We start from the raw sequence: 19,854 nt of genomic DNA, 5'->3' as shown, positions 1-19,854 counted from the left end.
CAGCGATAGTTTCTGCTAGGAGAACCTTCACGTGGCCGGGGTTGATGGGAGTGGTCCTTGGTTTGGTGTTGCTAGGGTTTGGGGAATGAAGCGCTCATTTCATCCTTGCAGGAAGAATATGGACATGGTGGGCGCTTCAGTGAAGGGATCTTTAATTCCAGTTCGAGCAGAATTCTAACACACGTTCCATGGAAAAATTAAAACATAATCAGAACCCCAAACCGAAACGCCAGTCCCAGGGGGTGCAAGGGAAAGGAATAGTTCCCAGCCACCCCACCTGGAACACTGATGCTAGCCCAGCTCCGTGCTTGGGTCTGCAAACCAGAAGAGGGAAGACAGCCAGTGAGTCACCAGTCCGCTGGCACTGGTGGCTGCTGTTTGCTGGGAAATCGTCACTTGCAGGGTAGGGTGTGGTGGTGGGGGTATGATGTCAGAGGGAACCGGGCCAGAGTTGAAGTTTCCGCACAGCTGGAGCAGAAAGCAGATGTTCAGCCTGGCCTTGTTCATACAGCGCTGGATGAGCCAGAAGTCTTAGAGCCCTCAGAGTAGGAAGGACTGGCCTTGGTGGTCTGTGTCGCCCTCCTGGGGAGTCCCCTGACACCCCTGAGCCTGGGGGCGTCACATTCAGTAACCCAGCTTTTAACTCAGTGCTCCTGGGCCTGCTGTGAGTGTGTCTACAGCTGGGAGGGAGACTATTCACTGACTCACACTTCTTTCATTTATATCTTTTTTTTATAAAGATTTGTTTATTTTTATTGGAAAGGCACATTTTACAGGGAGAAGGAGACAGAGACAGCAAGATCTTCCATTCACTGGTTCACTCCCCAAATGGCCGCAACAGCCAGAGCTAGGCCAGGAGCCTCTTCCAGGTTTCCTATGTGGGTGCAGGGGGCCGAAAGAATTGCCTCTAGTCCCAGGAACTTTAGCAACCTCTGGCTTTCCTGGGGCAGGAGGTCCCTGATTTCAACGGGCTGCAAGGACTTATTGGTATTTAGTTAGATGGAATCAGAAGACAGCAATCAAGTTCTTCCAGACAAAAGGGAGAAACGACAGGTGCTCAGCACGGCTTTTATTACCTCTTTTTTATAGAACAGAAGGCATAGGAGCCCTGGGAACTGGAGCTGCTGACTGTGGGAGAGCCACAGCAGCCTGAGCTCAGCATGCTGCCTCCCCTGAGTCTGTCCAGCCACCACAACAAAGGAGGGCCCGTTGAAGATAATAGGTCCCTGGCAAGAGAGGCCTTCATGTTTTTTTATTTTCTACATCAATTGGTTTCCAGCATTTGAGTTTCATAATTATACATTTCTCCTCATTTATGCTTGCATTGCAATGTTTCCTCTCTTGGCCTTTAAGCAAGCCACCCCAGTAATGAGGCACCCTTGGAAGGCAGCCATGCAAGTGGTGTTTCTAAAACGTAAACGCCTGGGCTCAGAGATACCGAGGACGACACTATAGGCAAAATAATGCCGAAGTTCAGTGTACTCTGGCTCAACTCCTTCTTTAACTGAACTTACCTTTGGAGCCAGTGAGGCAGCTCTTAGGCTAATCCTCCACCTGAGGTGCTGATATTCCATATAGACATCGGTTGTGTCCTGGCTGCTCCACTTCCCATCCGGTTCCCTGCTTATGGCCCGAGAAAGCAGTGGAGAACGGCCCAAACCCTTGGGCTTCTGCACCCACACGGGAGACCCGGAAATGGTTCCTGGCTAGATTGGCTCAGCTTTGGCTATTGCTGCCTTCTGGGGAATGAACCAGCCAATGGCAGATCTTTCTTTCTGTCTCTCCTTCTCACTCTAAAATCTCCCTTTCAAAGAAAAATTAAAAAAAAAAACTTGTGTATTATTTTTTATTTTTAGTTTTTAAATTTTATTTATTTATATTGGAAAGGCAGATTTACAGAGAGATCTCCTGCTTTGCTCCCCAAATGACTGCAATGGCCAGAGCTGAGCCAGATTGAAGCCAGGAACCAGGAGCTTCTTCTGGGTCTCCCACACAGGTGCAAGATTCCAAGACTTTGGGCCATCCTGTACTGCTCCCCCAGGCCACAAGCGGGGAGCTGGAAGGGAAGTGGAGAAACTGGGACACAAACTGGCACCTATATTGGATCTGGGCGCGTGAAGGTGGAGGGTTAGCCAAATGAGTTGTCATGTCAGCATTCTTTAAAGCAGGGACTGGCAATTGTGATGCTTTCTGGAGTAATTGCATTCTTCACAGTTTATATTTTAAAATAGCTTTTTAGCCAACTCATCCTTTTATAAGCTCTGTATCTCTCTACCTCCATTTCTTCACCCACAACATGGACACCATAATAGCACCCTCCTCACAGTATTGCTAAGAAGATTAAATGAGGAGCGCCCAACACAGCAGCCTAGTGGATAAAGTCCTTGCCTGCGTGTGCTGGGATCCCATACGGGCACCGGTTTCTGTCCCAGCTACTCCACTTTCCTTTCAGCTCCCTGCTTGTGGCCTGGGAAAGCAGCTGAGGACAGCTCAAAACCTTGGGACCCTGCACCAGCGTGGGAGACCAGGAAGAGGCCCCAGGCTCCTGGCTTTGGATTGCCTCAGCTGAGCCCATTTGTGGAGTATACCGGCGGATGGAAGATCTGTCTGTGTCTATATATATATAAATTTGCCTTTCGAACATAATTAAATATATCTTTTAAAATAAAAAAAATGATGAAATCGACATGATTAAATTTCCTTCCACAGTCCACAGTATTGAGCAGGATTAGCATTTCTAGAACTATTCTGGATGGTCAAGGCCAAGCTATGGGAATGGTGATCCACAGGTTATGTCGAGGGAATTGAATGCCCTGGCCACACTGGCAGAGACCCCCTGCTAGGCATGCTGCACTCTGTCTTCCTACATGTAGGGGCCACATGCAGGACATACTGAGCAGGATACATGAAAATCAAAAAAAAAAACAGTACACTGTCCCTCATGTGAAAGTGGGCAACCTCAAGTGGGACAACTGTCCCTCCCCAGGCTGTGCCATCCTTGTAGAAGGCAAGCCTGATCTCAAGAAGGGAGCATGCCCTGGCACTGAGAAGCCTGCGCAAAATGTGGGGTTCTAAAAAAAACAAAAATGCTAACAAAGTTTTGAAAATGTTTTGGACCCAGAGTTATGACGTGAGCATTAAGCATGACTGGGAAACATAGGATTAATGAGGAGGATATTGGTAAACTGGCTGCCTAATAAGTGGGATACAAAAGAAGTATGATTGCATTATTGACTTTTAAGAGCATTACATTACCTGAAAAAAAAATGATGCAATACATTATCGCTTTTAGTTTGGGCTGGTGTGGTGGCTCTACAGGCTAATCCACCTGCAAGTATGAGCATTCCCATATGGATGCCAGTTCTTGTCCTGGCTGCTCTACTTCCGATCCAACCCCTGCCTGTGGCCTGTGAAAGCAGCAAAGGAGGGCTTTCGTTCTTGGGCCCCTACATCCACACAGGAGACATAGAAGAAGCTCCTGGCTCCAGATCGACTCAACTTTCATTGTTTTTCCCATTTAGGGAATGAACAAGTGGAGGAGGGAGGATGTTTCAGTCTGCTCCCTAACTGCTTTTCCAATAAAAATAAGTCTTTCTTTAAACCATCATAACTCTCAATTTTTTTATAGATTTATTTATTTTATTGGAAAGACAGATGTATAGAAAGGAGGAGAAACAGAGAGGAAGATCTTCTGTCTGATGATTCATTCCCCAAGTGAGCGCAATGGCCGGTGCTGCACCGATCTGAAGCCAGGAGCCAGGAACTTCTTTCCGGGTCCCAAGGCTTTGGGCTGTCCTCAACTGCTTTCCCAGGCCACAAGCAGGGAGCTGGATGGGAAGTGGAGCTGCCGGGATGAGAACCGGCACCCATATGGGATCCTGGCGCTTTCAAGGCGAGGACTTTAACTATTACGTTATTGCGCCAGGTTAATTTTTAATAGTTGCGGAGTTTAGTGGCCAGCAATTGTGGCTTAGCAAGTTAAGCTGCCGCTGTGGTGTTGGCATCCCACATGGATGCTGGTTTATGTCCTAGTTGCTCTACTTGTGGTCACACTCCTTGCTAATGACCTGGTAAAAGTAGCAGAAGATGACCCAAGTGTTTGGGCCTCTGCCACACACGGGAGAGCTAGAAGCAGCTCCTGGTTCCTGGCGTCAGTCTTGCCCAGCTCTGGTTTTCTGGCCTTGTGGGGAGTGTACCCACAGAAGGAAGTAATCTCCCCAATGTGTGACTGTGACTTTCAAATTAAATAAACTTTTTTTTAAAAAAAAAGTTAACAAAAAAAGAAGAAGAAGAAGGGAGCATGGTGCCTGGTGCCGTGTGCACAGGAAGGCTCTGCTGGACGGGGTGGGTTTGCCAAGGCTCCAGTCACGATGAATCAGCACACAGGTGATGGCCTGAGGGTGGGGCATGCTCTGGGACGTGGATCCCTACCTTGCCCACATCAATAACATGTACTTAAGGTAAGAAATAAATAATGTGATGATTTATAGAGTGAAAAATAGCAGTGTCCAAGTTTTTTTTTTTTGACAGTCCTGTGACATCTTTCCACAGAATCTCCTCTCGAACCACTTATTTACATAATGTGGACCTCCCTGTCTGATTTGCACATGGCTCCTGTATCTGGTTGGGGCACATTTCTTTGTAGTCAAATTCTCACCCTTTTCCTTGCACTTACCGGCCTTTGCAGAATGCTCTCAAAACCCCTGTCGGTCAGCATTTAGAAGTCCACCTGCCTGTAATGATACTACACTTGATCTTAGCCAAAAGGCCGAGAAGCGATTCCCTGCCCGTAATAAAAAACAAAGAGGTATGCGTAACTCAAGAGAACTTTTGGAACTCACATTCTTTATTACACAAACCCTTTGTAAGTGTTGTAAGAGATGTTACTTCAACTACAGGGGAGAGCCGCAGGATGAGGACATCGCTCAGGCTGCCCGTACCGGCCAGTGCAAGTCACGGGCTTCCCATACTCTGTAGCATGTGGGGGAAAGGAGGGTGTGAGTCATTTGGTGGTTGCCAGTTTTGATGGGGCGGGTGTTACGGTATGAGAGACTCTGCCTTTGATCTCTGCATCCCATCTGGGAGAGCTGCTTTGAGTCCTGTTGCTCTGCTTCCAACCCAGTTCCCTGTTAACACACTGAGAAGGCAGTAGAGGATGGCCGCACAGAGGCCTAGATCAAGCAAGCAAGCAAGCAAGCAAGCAAGAAAGAAAGAAATGACTCCTGCATTTGGCCTGGCTCAACTGTGACTGTTGTGGCCACCTGGAAAGTGAACCAGTGGATAGAAGATCTTTCCTCTTTCTCTGACACTCAGCTTTTCCATCTTTGCAAAAGTTTATAGTTGAGCCTGTGCTTAATGTGAGGTTTGCTTATACATGTATTCATCTTCTTTTGAGAAATACCTATACAGATTCTTCACCTAGTTCTTTTTTTTTGTTTGTTTGCTTGTTTCAAGGTTTACTTTTTAAAACTGGAAAATAGGAGTTTGCAGAGGAGTGGAGGGGAGAGGGAGAAGAAGAAGGAGCAGGGGCAGGGGGAGAGAGAGAGGTCTTCCATCTGCTCATGCACTCTCCAAGTGGCTGCAGCACCAGGCCTGGGGCAGGTGACACCAGGAGCCAGGAGCCCCTTCTGGGCCACCACATGGGTGGCAGAAATCCAAACACTCGGGGCCCTTCCACTGCGTTTCCCAGGCTGTTAGCAGGGAGCTAGGTCTGAAGTGAAGTAGCCAGGACACACAGGCAGGTGCCATAAGAGACACTGATGTTACTGGTGGTGCCTTTTCCTGCTGCACCACAATACAGACTTCCTTTGCCCATTTCTTAACCGGATTGTTTTTCCCCAGAGAGTTGTTTAAACTCTTCTGTGTTTTGAACATGTGAATCCCTTATCAGATAAATGGGTTACAAGTATTTTTCCAATTGTAGAGTGCTTTTTAGCCCTGTTGATGGCTTTCTCTGTTGTACAGAAGCTCTGTAGTTTGATATAATCCCAAGTGATGGCTATGGGACTTTTGTCTCTGCTACCCATCCGAAGATGTGAACTGAGCTCCAAGATTCTGGCTTCAACCTGGCTCAGACCCAACCATGGCTGGCATTTGGGGACTGAACCAGTAGATTAAACTTCTCTCCGCCTGCCTCCACTCATCTCTCCCTTTGGAAGGCAGAATGTGGGTGGGGGAGGGATGTCTTCCATCTACTGGTTCAATTCTTCAGTTGGCTGTGATAGCCAAGTCTAGGCCAAGCTAAAGCCAGGAACTCTGTCCAGGTCTCCCACACAGGCGTCAGGGGCCCAAGCACGTGAGCCGTCTTCTGCTGCCTTCCCCGGCATATTAGCTGGAAACTGAATCAGAAGCAGCCTGGACTGGTACTGTGATATGGGATGCTAGTGGCAGCTTAACCTGTTATGCCACAATCCTGGCCTCCTCTGAGGATATTGAAAGATAAAGTTAGACTCTATATAGGTACATGCTCACAGTCTGGTTATCTGTATTCTTCAGTATTTCTTCCCCATTTTACAGAGCCCTTCAGGAAGATACCAAGTAATTAGGAGCAGAATATTGTATGTCATATAGTCATTAGAAGTCTCTCTGGGGTCTGTTACATTAACCATGAGGCTCCCCACATTATCATTATTTTTTATTAAAATTATTTTTATTGTTAAATATATTTTGTATTTTAAAGGCAAAGAGAGACAATCAGATAGAGATAGTTCAACTGCTGCTTCATTCCACAAATGCCTCCAGCTGTTTTTTTTTTTTTTTTCAGTAGTCCAGGAGTCTTTTATTGTCTGTTTTTCCCAGATAAGGCTAAATGTTCCAGAAAGGTTAAGGGTCAAGTGGCTACAGTTACACAAATGCTTAGGAAGCAGGTTCCAGCTCAACCTCCTGGCTTCCAATTCAGAATGCTGGCTACTTCGCTACTGAATGTGGACTTGAAGGTGGGTCTGGGACACGTGTCTCTGGCATCATGAAAGGCCTGCTGCTATTAAACCACTTGGGCCATTTCTCAGGATACATTACCAGGAAGCCTGATCAGAAACAGAGGGATCTGGACTAGAGCCTGCAATTAGTATGCAATGTGTATTCCAAGGGCAGCTTAACCTACTATGCCACAACGCCTGCTCCATCAGGCATGATTTTCAGTTTATCATTTGCCTGGCCTTGTGCTAGTACTGATTTTAGTTCTAAAAAGCCAACTTCGTGTTTTTTCTAAACATAGAAGGAGCTATTGAATGAAATACTTCAAGCATATCATATTCATTCTCAAATATGGATCTTGCGGTCTTGTTGGGGACCTTACAATCTGACATTTCCCCCTTGATGTCCAGTATATTCATTCCTTAACTATGGTTTTAGAATATTGCATATTTGGAAACTGGTGCCATGGTGTAGCAAGTTCAGCCTCTGCCTGCAGCACCGCCATCCCATATGGGTGCCGGTTCAAGTTCTGACTGTCCCACCAGATTCTTGCTAACTCACCTGCGAAAGCAGCAGAAGACGGCCCAAGTGCTTGGACCCCCACACTCATGTGGGAGATTCAGAGGAAATTCTTGGGTCCTGGTTTTGGACCTGTCTAGCTCTGGCCATGTGGGGAGTGATTATTCACTCCAGTAGCTGGAAGATTTTTCTTTCTTTCTCTTTGTTTCTCTCTCTCTTAAAAAAAAATTTTTTTTAATTTTATTTGAAAGGCAGATTTTAGAGTTAGAAGGGGAGACAGAGAAGATCTTCCATCTGCTGGTTTACTCCTCTGACAATTGCAATGGCTGAAGCTGGGAATGAGGAACTTCTTTCAGATATCCCATGCGGGTGCAGTGGTGCAAGCACTTGGGCTATTTTTCATTGCTTTGCCAGGCACATTAACAGGAAGCTGGATAGGAAGTGGAGCAACCGAGACCTGAACCAGCGCCCATGTGGAATGCAGGTGCCACAGGCAGAGGGTTAACCTAATACATCACAGCAATGACCCCAAGATCTCTAACTCTGCCTTTCAAATAAATGAATAAAACATTAAAAAAGCATATCACATACTTTAAAAATCAGTATCACATCTTAAACTTCAGTGACATCTCTTTTCCCCTTTCTTAAAGTCAAGCCCTTATTTGGGAGATTAATTTGATCAAGGTTCAGAATGACACGATTAGATAATCTCAAATGACATCACCTTCTTGGAAAGAGCTATTTCAGTCTTTCAACTGGAGTGATTTCTCTCAACTGAAAAATTTGGCTGAGGCAGATGGCTTAGCTGATGGCAGAAAATCAACATGTGCTCTAAAAGTGCTTTGGAAAATTGGGACACAACCCAATTTATACGTTGATTATATAATCAATGGCAAGACAGTGGAAAATGCAAAATAATTTATGCTTCTGGGATGCAACAAATTCTATATTGATGTCTATGCAATATCTGTGTTTTGGGTTTTTTTTTTTTTTTTTTTTTTTTAGATGACTGCTTCAATTAGTTCGTATTTCTTGTGCAATGAGAATTGGTAATAGGAGATGGTTCTGTCCGGAGATTCATGTTCTGGCTGCTCCACTTCCCATCCAATTCCCAGCTTGTGGCCTAGGAAAGCAGAAGACAGCCCAAGTCTTTGGGCCCCTGAACCCATGTGGGAGACCGGGAAGAATGTCCTGGTTCCTGCCATCAAATTAGTTCAATGGCCTAAATGGTTATTTGGAAGATTTCTATCTCTCGTCTTCCCTCTATAACTCTGCCTTTCAGATAGCAAAACAAAACAAAGTGAAACAACTTAGATATCAGATGAAATCAGAATGGAGTCATTCATGCTAACTATCAAGGGATCAAAGTTAACTTTGGAAAGGAGTCAATTTTCCAGACACTGGAAGTTCCGTTCAACCTGAGAAAGTGTAGTAAGGAATTCCCTTCTAACTTAACTCTATGTTCTTCAGTCCTTTAAGCCAGGTCCCAGCCTTTTTGGACACTGATGAGATCATCACGACAAAGTGTTGTAGTTTTGCCTTTATAGTGGTCCAGCATTTCTGGTGTTTGTGAATAGGTACTCACAGGCATTAATTTTCATCTTCTGAGTTAATTTTTATTCACATAATATTTAACTTTTTAAAATATTTTAAAAATTTTCCGTTCTTCTACTGTCTACCAATTACCCATATCAATAAACCTCCTGTAGAAACAGCCTAAATAAACAAGAGAGGCAAACTTGCCAGGACTGGACAAATGCCCTCAACCAAGATGGCCGCGCCTGCCTGCCACTTATTTTTCCCTGCGCACAGCAAGGATGACTTCGGGAACTTTTTTTCAAATCTCTCCTTTCCCAAAACAAAGATGGCGTCCCACTTCCGGCTCTGGGCTCTCGCTGGTGGCAGCGTGGTGAGTGTTACTGTGGCCGTCAGTGTTTTCTCCACCAGACTGGGCAGTGGACTGGGCAGCGGCTGCGGAAGGGCCGGGAGCCGGCCGCTTCTAGAACTGGGAAGAGGTGGCGGCTGCCCTGGCTCTGGACGCTACCGCCGGCCCCTCAGCCGCCCCTGCACCTGGCGCGGCAGCCTCCTCCCCCCTTGGAAAGATTACGTTTTTGTTTTGTTTTTTTTGGAAACAGATCTTTTTGAGAAATTTCTCTTTGCATACCATATGGCTTCCTCATTTAAAATGCAGAGTCCGTTGGGTTTGTGTACGGGGTGAATATCTGCTGTCACTCTGAGTAAATCCCCCACGCGTTGGCGCTCACGCTGCGTTTCCTGCCTGCTCAGCCCTGAACGTGCAGTTTCTGTCGGTGTGGACGTGGGATTCGGGCTCCTCTCTCGCAGGGGGTCGTGCAGAGCCCGTTGCGGTCACTCCTTTGCCTACAGAAAGCTGCCTGGAGAATCCTGTATTTTGTTTACCTGTTCAGCAGTCGATGGATAATTCGGGCTACTTTGGCTCACTGTTACGTAGAATGTAGCTAAGAGTGTTTGTGTAGTTATCTTGTGGCCATGTATCTATTTCTCCTGGGCAAACATCCCGCAGTGGGATTGCCTCATCAAAGGGAAGCTCTGTGTCTAACCCTCTGAAGCACTGCCAGAGTTTTTCCACAATGCCTGCCTGCCTCCTTTTATGTGTTTGGACCTGAAGACGCACTGGGACTGTGTTGCAAACACTGGCCTTTCAATTTGTCTTGGCTCCCTGTGGAACATCAATTGACCATAAATGTACGATCTTACTCTGGACTCAGTTCTGTTTTATCGATCCGTATGGCAGTACTCATTGCCAGTTCCACACTAACTAACTGGCTTTATGATACGTTTTGAAATCAGAAAGCTTGAGTCTCTGAGTTTTTTCTTTTTGTAGATTGTTTTGCTTATTCTAGGTCCCTTACATTCTCACTGGGTTTTAAAAATAAATGTTATTTATTTGAACAACAGAAAGAAGGGGAGAGACCAAACGGGAAAGAGAGACAGAGAGGAGAGAGAGATCTTCCATTTCTGGTTTGCAGCAGTCAGACTGGACCAGACCAAAGCCAGAGCCTGCAGCCTCAGTCTGGTTCTCCCGCATTACACAGGGGGGAGTGGGTGGGGGGACGACCCAAGTGCTCGAGCCGTCATCCACTGCTTCTCAATGTGTCAGCAGAAAGTTGAGTTAACAAGTGTAAGAGCCAGGATTCAAACCAGGCACTCTGATACGTGATGCGCGTGCCTCAGGGTTTGGGGTGAGGCTGGGAGTAGGACGTGACCAATGGCAAGGCACATGTGCTTTCAATGAAGTTTTGGAACAGTTATTAAGTCTGACTTGTGACCCTGGAATGGCTTTTCATTCATTTAGATCTTTAATTTCATCCATCTTTTTAAAAATAGTTTTTAATGTGCATGTCACAACTTTCACTTAACATAGTCTTAAGCACTGTGTTGTATTGTAAGATTTATGTATTTGAAGAGAAGAACAAGCAGAGAGGGGGAAAGATTAAGATCCTCCATCTTGTCAGTTTGCTTCCCAGGTGACTTTAACATCCAGATCTGGATCAGGCTGAAGCCAGAAGCCAGGAGCTCCTCCTGGGTCTCCCCTGTGAGTGGCAGGGCCCATGCACTTGGTCTTTCTCTGCCTTCCTAGGTGTGTCAGCAGGAAGCTGGAATGGGAGCGGAAAAGCTGCAACTTGAAGTGATGTGGAATGCTGTGCAGCTCACCCGACTTCCGTCACAATGTCGTCACCTGGAATTGTGCTTTAAATGTTATTTTCAGATCATTTCTTAATTTTCTAAAAATTAAAGCCTCTGTATCCTGCAACTTTAACTTATTAGTTCTGCTGGTTCTTTTTTTTATCAAAGCCCTTACCATTTGCTGTTTGTGAAACGGCTTTGTTGAGGTGGGGTTGCTCTTTCCAATCTGAGTGCATTTTATTGTCTCAAAGAATCGTCTTGTTTAAAGCTTTCAGAGCAAAGCGGAAATGACAGAGCAGCAGCCGCCTTGTTTGTGATCACAGGGGAGAGATTTCAGCCTGGTCCTGTGATGTATGAGCTTAGCTGTGGGCTTTTCAGATGGCCCCGCATCAGCTTGAGGAGTTTCTGTGTTGTTTTAATCGTGGAAGGTGTTAGACTTTGTCAACATCTGTTTGTGGGTGTTGGCTTGTGCGTCCTTTGTTCCACTAAGGTGAAGTTTTACATTAATTGATTTTCAGGTATTAGATTAAATTTGAATTCTTGGAATTTAGTTCTGCTTAGTCATGGTGTATACTTTTTCTTGTTGTTGGATTTGGTTTTCTGATGCTCTGTTGAAGTTTGTTTTGTGCTCCTCCTGTTGGTCTGTAGTTCTCTTGTGATTTTTTTTTTCACTCCGGTTTTGATGTCAGTGTAGTACTGAAAGTACACAGCATACTGGGCAGTATTTCCTCCTCTGCATTTTTTAGTAGAGTTATGTAAGAGAGGACGGTACAGCCCTGATGCGGGGCTCACTGGAGAGCGTGAGGAATGTCCCGGGTGTGCCTGAGGCCCAGATGGTGAAGGCAGGAGAGGCCAGCTCAGCCAGCTTGCTGGAGCGAAGCTCGTGGGTGACCACACTGTCTCAGAGGAGGAAAAGAGAGGAGAGGCCTTTGGGCCAGGCCTCGAGGAACATTCCAGAGGAAGCTGGGGGCTAGGAGAGGGTGAGCAGGTGAGAGGGCAGTCAGCAGAGGGCTTCTGGAAGGTGTGTTGCTTAGAATGAGTTCCTGCAGTTGTCCAGTGCAGTGGGTGAACTGGTGAAGTTGAGGAACTGAGTCAAGTCTTCGGCTCTTCTGAGAAGTTTGGAGGGGGCAGACCAACCGGGGATAACACATTATGGGGTTTCTTTTCATTTTTTTCTCATTCTTGACAACTTTTTATTTGGCTGTAATTGTATGCCTTCAGAAATTTACAAAGTACAGCAACTCCAAAAAAACTTGTTTGCTCCATTTACTTTATCATTCTCTCTCTCTGTATATATATTTGTGCATACATGTAAATCTATATATAGATATGCACATATATCTGTATAGAGATAAAATAGTAGTTTTTATAGATGAAGCTGAAGATAAATGATTTGTGCAAGGGGACAGAGCCAAAAGGTGACAGCCTGGGGACCTCGGCATGATCCTCTGCCTGTGGTGGCATCTCAGATTCGAGTTCTGGCAGCCCCACTTCCCATCCAGCTCCTTGCCTGTGGCAGTCAAGGATGGCCCAAAGCCCTGGGACCCTGCACCCATGTGGGAGACCTGGAAGAAGCTCCTGGCTCCTGACTTTGGGTCGGCTCAGCTCCAGCAATTGCGGCCACTTGGGGAGTGAACCAGCAGATAGATCTTTCTGTCTGTCTCTCCTCTTTCTGTAAAGCTGCTGCTCCAACGAAAATAAGTAAATCTTTTAAAAATTCCTTGGTTTCTCTTACTACAGAGCTATGCATGTTCTCTAATACAGACTCAGCTACCAAAGTGAGCATGTGAAAATGCAAACGAATCATACCACATTCCAGCTCAGAAGCCTTGATTATATTAGGATCTAAATGGAAAAAAAAAAAAAGACTTAAGTCAAAATATGTATTTTAAAAAGATTAATGGATGATAGACCATTGGCTAGGTGATCAATGAAGCAAATGATAGTAAATGTTAATTGAGGGGAGAGGTGACCACTCCGTGTTCATTGTGTAATTCTTTGTTTACATTTGGAGATGATGTGAAATACTGGGATGGTGGTGCCTTCACTGAACAAAGTAAATGAAGTTCAAGTACTTCTGCTGTGTGGCCCCTGCTGAGACTTTGCCTGTGGGGTTCTGCAGAGTAGGGAGTACGGCTGCGTTCTGGATGTTCCGTGGAGTGGGGTGCCGAATCCCAGCATTGCGAAAGGGTGTTCAGACTGTATAGTGAAAGCACATTGAAGAAGGCACTGCGTTCCGCTCCAAGCAGGGCTCTCATCGGGCTCTTTTGCCAGCTTGCTCCTGTGCACACGAGCTGGGTCCCCACCAATGGCCTTGGTATGCACGGGTGTGTGTTTGGTAATAAAAAGGATTCTGCCTTTCACTGGGCATTTCTTTTTTTTTTTTTAAGATTTATTTTTATTACAAAGTAAGATATACACAGAGGAGGAGAGACAGAGAGGAAGATCTTCCGTCCGATGTTTCATTCCCCAAGTGAGCCGCAACGGACCGATGCGCGCCGATCCAAAGCCGGGAACCTGGAACCTCTTCCAGGTCTCCCACGCGGGTGCAGTGTCCCAATGCATTGGGCCGTCCTCGTCTGCTTTCCCAGGCCACAAGCAGGGAGCTGGATGGGAAGTGGAGCCGCCTGGATTAGAACTGGCGCCCATATGGGATCCCGGGGCGTTCAAGGTGAGGACTTTAGCGGCTAGGCCATGCCACCGGGCCCTCACTGGGCATTTCTTAAAATCTCTTTTTAGGTCTCTCTCTCCCTCCCCTTTGGAGAGGCACCCCACCTCCCAGCTTTCTCTCCGGAGGTGCTTCCCCTTCCTCTCCCTTCCCTGCTCACCTGGTCTCTTCGCAAATAAACTTTTCTGTCTGCAACAACAACAACAACAAAAATCTCTTTTTAGTATCTTTTTGATCTAGGGCCTAGTTTGGGATATATTTGGCATTTAATACCAGGATTCTTCAAAAAGTTCATGGACAAGGGACTTATAAATTTGTTTTGATGCAAAATATTTTAAAATCCTTGGATAGGTGGGGTCTGCAAAAAGTTTTCGGAAAATGTGTATTGCAAAGAAGTGCATGAATTAAAAAAAACATTTTTGCAGCAAAATGAATGTGTTTAAAATTTAAAATGTTTTTTTGTTTGTTTGTTTGAGAGGCAGAAAGAGAACAAGAACAAGAGAAGGATGTTGGGCCCGGCGGCGTGGCCTAGCAGCTAAAGTCCTTGCCTTGAAAGCCCTGAGATCCCATATGGGCGCCGGTTCTAATCCCGGCAGCTCCACTTCCCATCCAGCTCCCTGCTTGTGGCCGGGGAAGGCAGTCGAGGATGGCCCAATGCTTTGGGATCCTGCACCCGTGTGGGAGACCTGGAAGAGGTTCCAGGTTCCTGGCTTCAGATTGGTGCAGCACCGGCCTGTTGCGGCTCACTTGGGGAGTGAATCATCAGACGGAAGACCTTCCTCTCTGTCTCTCCTCCTCGCTGTATATCTGACTTTGTAATAAAATAAATAAATCTTTATAAAAAAAAAAGAGAGAGAGAGAGAGAAGGATGTTTAGAGGGTGCCCATCCTTTGGTTTACTTACTTTCTAAGTACCCACAGTGGCCAGGCCGGGCCAGCAGAGCCCGGAACCGGAACTCAGCCTGGGTTCCCTGTGGGTAACAGGATTCAAGTACTTGAACCGTTACTGCTGCATTCCAGGAAGCTGGCGTCAGCAGCCGAACCTGGACTTGAACCCAAGCAGTCCGATGTGGGATGTGGGTGTCCCCAGGCGGTGGCTTACCTGGTAGGCCAAATGGCCACCCCCAAATAAACTTCCTTTTTAATTCAATTTTCCATCAACTTTCTTTTTTTCTTTCTTTTTAAAAAATATTTATTTATTTTTATTGGAAAGTCAGATATACAGAGAGGAAGAGAGACAGAGACAGGAAGATCTTCCATCCGATAATTCACTCCCCAGTGAACGCAACGGCCAGTGCTGCCCTGATCCGAAGCCAGGAGCCAGGAACTTCTTCCAGGTCTCCCACACGTGTGCAAGATCCCAAGGCCTAGGGCCGTCCTCGACTGCCTTCCCAGGGCCACAAGCAGGGAGCTGGATGGAAGGTGGAGCTGCAGGGATTAGAACCGGCGCCTATATGGGATCCCAGTGAATGCAAGGTGAAGACATTAGCCACTAGGCCACTGCGCCGGGCCCTCTGAAGTGCTCTTACGACACAGGATTCTATGAAAAATGACAAGTATTAACATTCCTGTTCAACCAATGTTTAGCAGAACATACTGGTAAAGAAGAATGTTCTATTCACTCTATCACCAATGACACCTCAGCCAATGGTTCACTTCTTAGCAGGCAGGGTGGACTGATGTCATTCATTGACTTGTTTGTTCCCTTCCAGAAGCCTCCTGAGCACAGGATTAGGTAACGTGAGTCGAGAAGGGGCAGCCTGCCACAGAGATGTTTGCTGAAACCATGGCCTGGCTGGTTAGTAACGGACATGCCAAGAGACAGGGTGTTCTCGCCTCTCTGGGACCTTGGTCACTCCACTCCCTTCAGGAGCAGTCAGCTGTTACTTGGACTGATGCTGCCTGCATGAGTGCCCAAGCAGCACGTGGCCAGGTGTCCTCAAGCAAGAAGGAGCTTGCCAGACTTTTCTGTGGATCTGTTTTGATATGACCTCTGTCTTTGCCTGATCAAATGCTGGCTTAGTCGACAGTATGGAGAGTACTGTAGGAATAGTGGGCTGTGTGGCCCTCAGGCCTGGTGCATCCAGGCTGGGCTGCTTGCTGGATGTGTCCAAGGGTGACCGACTGTAAATGAGAGAGAAGATAGTATTTCCTGCCTGCTAGGGTTATTGCAGAGGCAGCTCCCGGCACCTGGGATCTTCCTTTGTAAATGGGAATTTGTCTTATTATTTACTGCTCATGTTATTCTGGAATTGCCGCCTTCAGACACGTGCCTTTGAGGTCGCTCATGTTCTGTTTTGTTCACAGCTACATAGTGCTCCTTAATTTGGAATACTGTCTTTTCCCAAACTGTTCTGTCTCTTAACTTCTGTAACTCGGTTGATAGTCACTTGTCACCAAAACTCTTTGCTCATTGATCTCAGCTTTCCTTCAGTTGCCTTTTTTTAAAAAAAAAAAAAGAAGCTATATTAAACAGTGTTTATTCATTTTCACCTATTGGAAAAGCAGAGAGAGAGAGAGAGAGAGAGAGATTTCTCTTCTGCTGCTTGACTCCACGAATGCCTGAGACAGCCGAGACTGGGCTAGGCAGAAGGCAGAAGCTCTAAATTTCATTTAGGTCTCTCTCCTATGTGGTGGCAGGAACTCAAGCCACCTGCTGCCCAGGAACCCGGGAACTCTCTGCTTCCCGGGCTGCATTAGCAGGGAGCTGGATCCTAAGCAGAGCAGCTAGGACTCCAGCTGGCACCCGCTTGGGATGCTGGCAGCCAAGTGCTGGTCTAACGCACTGAGCCACCATGCCCACTTCTCAACTCCTCTTTCTCCATCTAGTTGTTAGGTCCTTTTCTCACTTTGCTTCCTAAATATATCCCTTTTCTTTTTAAAAAGGATTTGCTTTTTATTGGAAAGTCATATTTATAGAGAGAAGGAAAGACATAGAGAAAGAGTTCCCATCCATGGTTCACTCCCCCAGTGAACGCAATGGCTGGAGCTGAGCTGATCTCAAGCCAGGAGCCCGGAGCTTCTTCCAGGTCTCCCACGCGGGTGCAGGGTCCCAAGGTTTTGGGCCGTCCTCCACTACTTTCCCAGGCCACAGGCAGGGAGCCGGATGAAGTGGAACAGCTGGCATATGAACTGGAACCCATATGGGATCCCGACGCATGCAAGATAAGGATTTAGCCACTAGGCTACTGCCCTGGGCCCCCTAAATATATTCTTTTTAAGAAAAACTTTGAGAGCAAGAGCGTACGAGAGTGAAGAAACTTTCATCTGCTGGTTCACTTTATACAAGTTTGCAGTGACCAGGGAAACTGAAGCAGGAACTCAGTTCACAACTCTCTCATGGGTGTGGGACCCAGCCACTTGCACCAGCAGTGTTATCTCTTAGGGTGTGCAGTAACGGGAAACTGCACCCAGGGCTGGGAGCAGGGTATTGCACGCAGCCTCTCCAGCAGTTTCACGCTAAGTCTAACGTGCACCCCTGCTTGTGCTGCCAAACACACACTGAACCTCTTCCCTGCTGTTGATCCACAGGCCCTGTCCTACGTCACATGCTTTTCCTCTGTCATCCGGGTCACTGCAGGTGATTGCGTTCTTGCAGCTCATCAGCTAGCCTGTTGTCAAAATTAAACGGACTGGGGCCCGGCACGGTGGCCTAGCGGCTAAAGTCCTCGCCTTGAACGCCCCGGGATCCCATATGGGCGCCGGTTCTCATCCCGGCAGCTCCACTTCCCATCCAGCTCCCTGCTTGTGGCCTGGGAAAGCAGACGAGGACGGCTCAGGGCCTTGGAACCCTGCACCCATGTGGGAGACCCGGAAGAGGTTCCTGGTTCCCAGCTTCGGATCGGCGTGCACCGGCCCGTTGCGGCTCACTTGGGGAGTGAAACATCGGACGGAAGATCTTCCTCTCTGTCTCTCCTCCTCTCTGTATATCGGCTTTCCAATAATAATAAAATCTTTAAAAAAAAAAATTAAATGGACTAAAGCCCTGCAAATGCACTTGCTATCCAGCGAGAAGAGCCACAGATGTGAGCATGGCACCCCTCCGCATGGCCCACAGGGGCCGGTGGCATTCTTGTCGCTTGGTACTGACTCCCGGGCTTACTGATGCCAGCATCCCGTGAGGAGAGCCTCAGAGGGTCTCTCACCAGGCACATCTTTATTTTATTGAATGGTGGCCTGGGCTGGAGGTACTGCAGGAAGCCTTCTAGTAGGTGATCTAACACTACACAGGTGGAGGTGCGCCCAGGAAGAGCAGGAACATCCGGTTTTAAACAGATGTTCTAGTGCCTCAGCCAGCTGTCTTTTTGGTGCCTGGATCTCGGAGAGAGTTTCAGATCTAGGTTGCTGACGGCAGCTAGGCCTTAGTCGCTTCCCAGCGCTGCCGCAGGAGGCGGATGGTTCCAGCTGACACAGGCTCTGTCCCTCCCCACTTGCTCAGTGTATAACCTCTTCTTAGCAACTCTCCCTGCCGCCCTGCTTGTCCAGACCGGCCTTGTTCAAGTTCATGCTTTTCCTCCAGGCCTGGCCTGGCCTGCCCAGCACCTCCAAAGAGCTTCTTTGTCTTGACTGACTCTGTTGATAGGATGTGTCTCTGTGTTCGGAAAACCCCAAGGTGTGAACTCCCAGCGGGAGAATCTGTGATGTTCACCCAGTGCCCTATGCCAGGCCTGGCCTGTTGAATAATCAAGCAAAGGTATGTTTGAGTAGGCCATGGGGAAGAATGCAATTCACCCATTCTCTCACTACCCGGATAACTTCTGAAATTCACCTGGGAGCTACTCAGCTGGACTTTCTTTCTCCTACCTTATGTCCCTGTACTTGACACACACATACACACAGGTACATCCTGCACATGATATCTTATTATTATTTTTTTTTTTAAAGATTTATTTTATTTTTATTACAAAGTCAGATAGACTGAGAGGAGGAGAGATAGAGAGGAAGTGGAGCTGCCGGGATAAGAACCAGCGGCCATATGGGATCAAGGCGAGGACCTTAGCCACTAGGCCACGCTGCCGAGCCCAATATCTTATTATTTTTTGAAGATTTTTTTGTTGTTTTATTGGAAAGGCAGGCAGATTTACAGAGAGGAGATAGAGAGGAATATCTCCTGTCTGCTGGTTCACCCTGCAACTGGTCGCAAGGGCCAGAGCTGAACCAATCTAAAACCAGGAATCAGGAGCCTCGTCTAGGTCTCCCACGCAGGTGCAGGGTCCCAAGGCTTTGGGCCGTCCTTGACTGCTTTCCCAGGCCACAGGCAGGGAGCTGGATGGGAAGTGGAGCTGCCAGGACTTGATCTGACGCCCATGAGGGATCCCGGCAATTGTAAGGCGAGGACTTTAGCCGCTAGGCTACCATGCCTGGCCCAGGTCTCGATCTCTTATGTGGGTGGCAGGGACCCAAATACTTGAGCTGTCAACTACTACCTCCCAGGGAAAGCTTTATTAGGAAGCTGGAATCAGAAGTGGGGACCAGCACTAGCATCCGGGCACTCCAGTATGACACCCAAAATGGCATCTGGACCACTTAGCCACATAGCTTCCCCCACACAATATTTTATTTTATAAAATCCTATCTATAATTGTGAAGTGTTTTACATTTAATATGTCATAAACATTTCCCCTTGCCATCATCAAATATTCTTACAGCCCTTGAATAGCAGTGTGGTATAATATTTTGTGTACGTTGTGGGGGGCATACTGTAGAATTGAGCCTTTCTCCTTTTCACATCAAATGACTAATGCTTTCTTTGTGCTCAGGGTTTTTTTTTTTTTTAAGATTTATTATTATTGGAAAGCTGGATATACCAAGAGGAGGAGAGACAGAGAGGAAGATCTTCCATCCAATGTTTCACTCCCCAAGTGAGCCGCAATGGGCCAGTGCACGCCGATCAGAAGCTGGGAACCTGGAACCTCTTCCGGGTCTCCCACATGGGTGCAGGGTCCCAAAGCTCTGGGCCGTCCTCGTCTGCTTTCCCAGGCCACAAGCAGGGAGCTGGATGGGAAGTGGAGCTGCCGGGATGAGAACCGGCGCCCATATGGGATCCCGGGGCGTTCAAGGCGAGGACTTTTAGCCGCTAGGCCACGC

At 47.1% G+C, this 19,854-nt stretch overlaps 1 protein-coding gene and 1 pseudogene across 1 annotated transcript in view; one reads left to right on the top strand and one right to left on the bottom strand.

The window, feature by feature from the left end:
* Positions 1-4,718: 4,718 nt before the first annotated feature.
* Positions 4,719-4,780, bottom strand: LOC118760208 (U2 spliceosomal RNA; annotated as a pseudogene).
* A 4,434-nt stretch (positions 4,781-9,214) lies between these two features.
* Positions 9,215-19,854, top strand: part of SHLD1 (shieldin complex subunit 1) — a 76,011-nt gene continuing 65,371 nt past the window's right edge. Inside the window, exon 1 of the mRNA XM_058679545.1 lies at positions 9,215-9,343. Coding sequence (XP_058535528.1) covers positions 9,252-9,343 — 92 coding nt within the window. The 5' untranslated portion in view covers positions 9,215-9,251. The remainder of the gene's footprint in view (positions 9,344-19,854) is intronic.

This window comes from Ochotona princeps, chromosome 22 (genome assembly GCF_030435755.1).
Source record: "Ochotona princeps isolate mOchPri1 chromosome 22, mOchPri1.hap1, whole genome shotgun sequence".
NCBI classification, from domain to species: domain Eukaryota; kingdom Metazoa; phylum Chordata; class Mammalia; order Lagomorpha; family Ochotonidae; genus Ochotona; species Ochotona princeps.
Note: the sequence above shows the minus strand (reverse complement) of the source record. Positions and strands in the feature narration are given on the sequence as shown.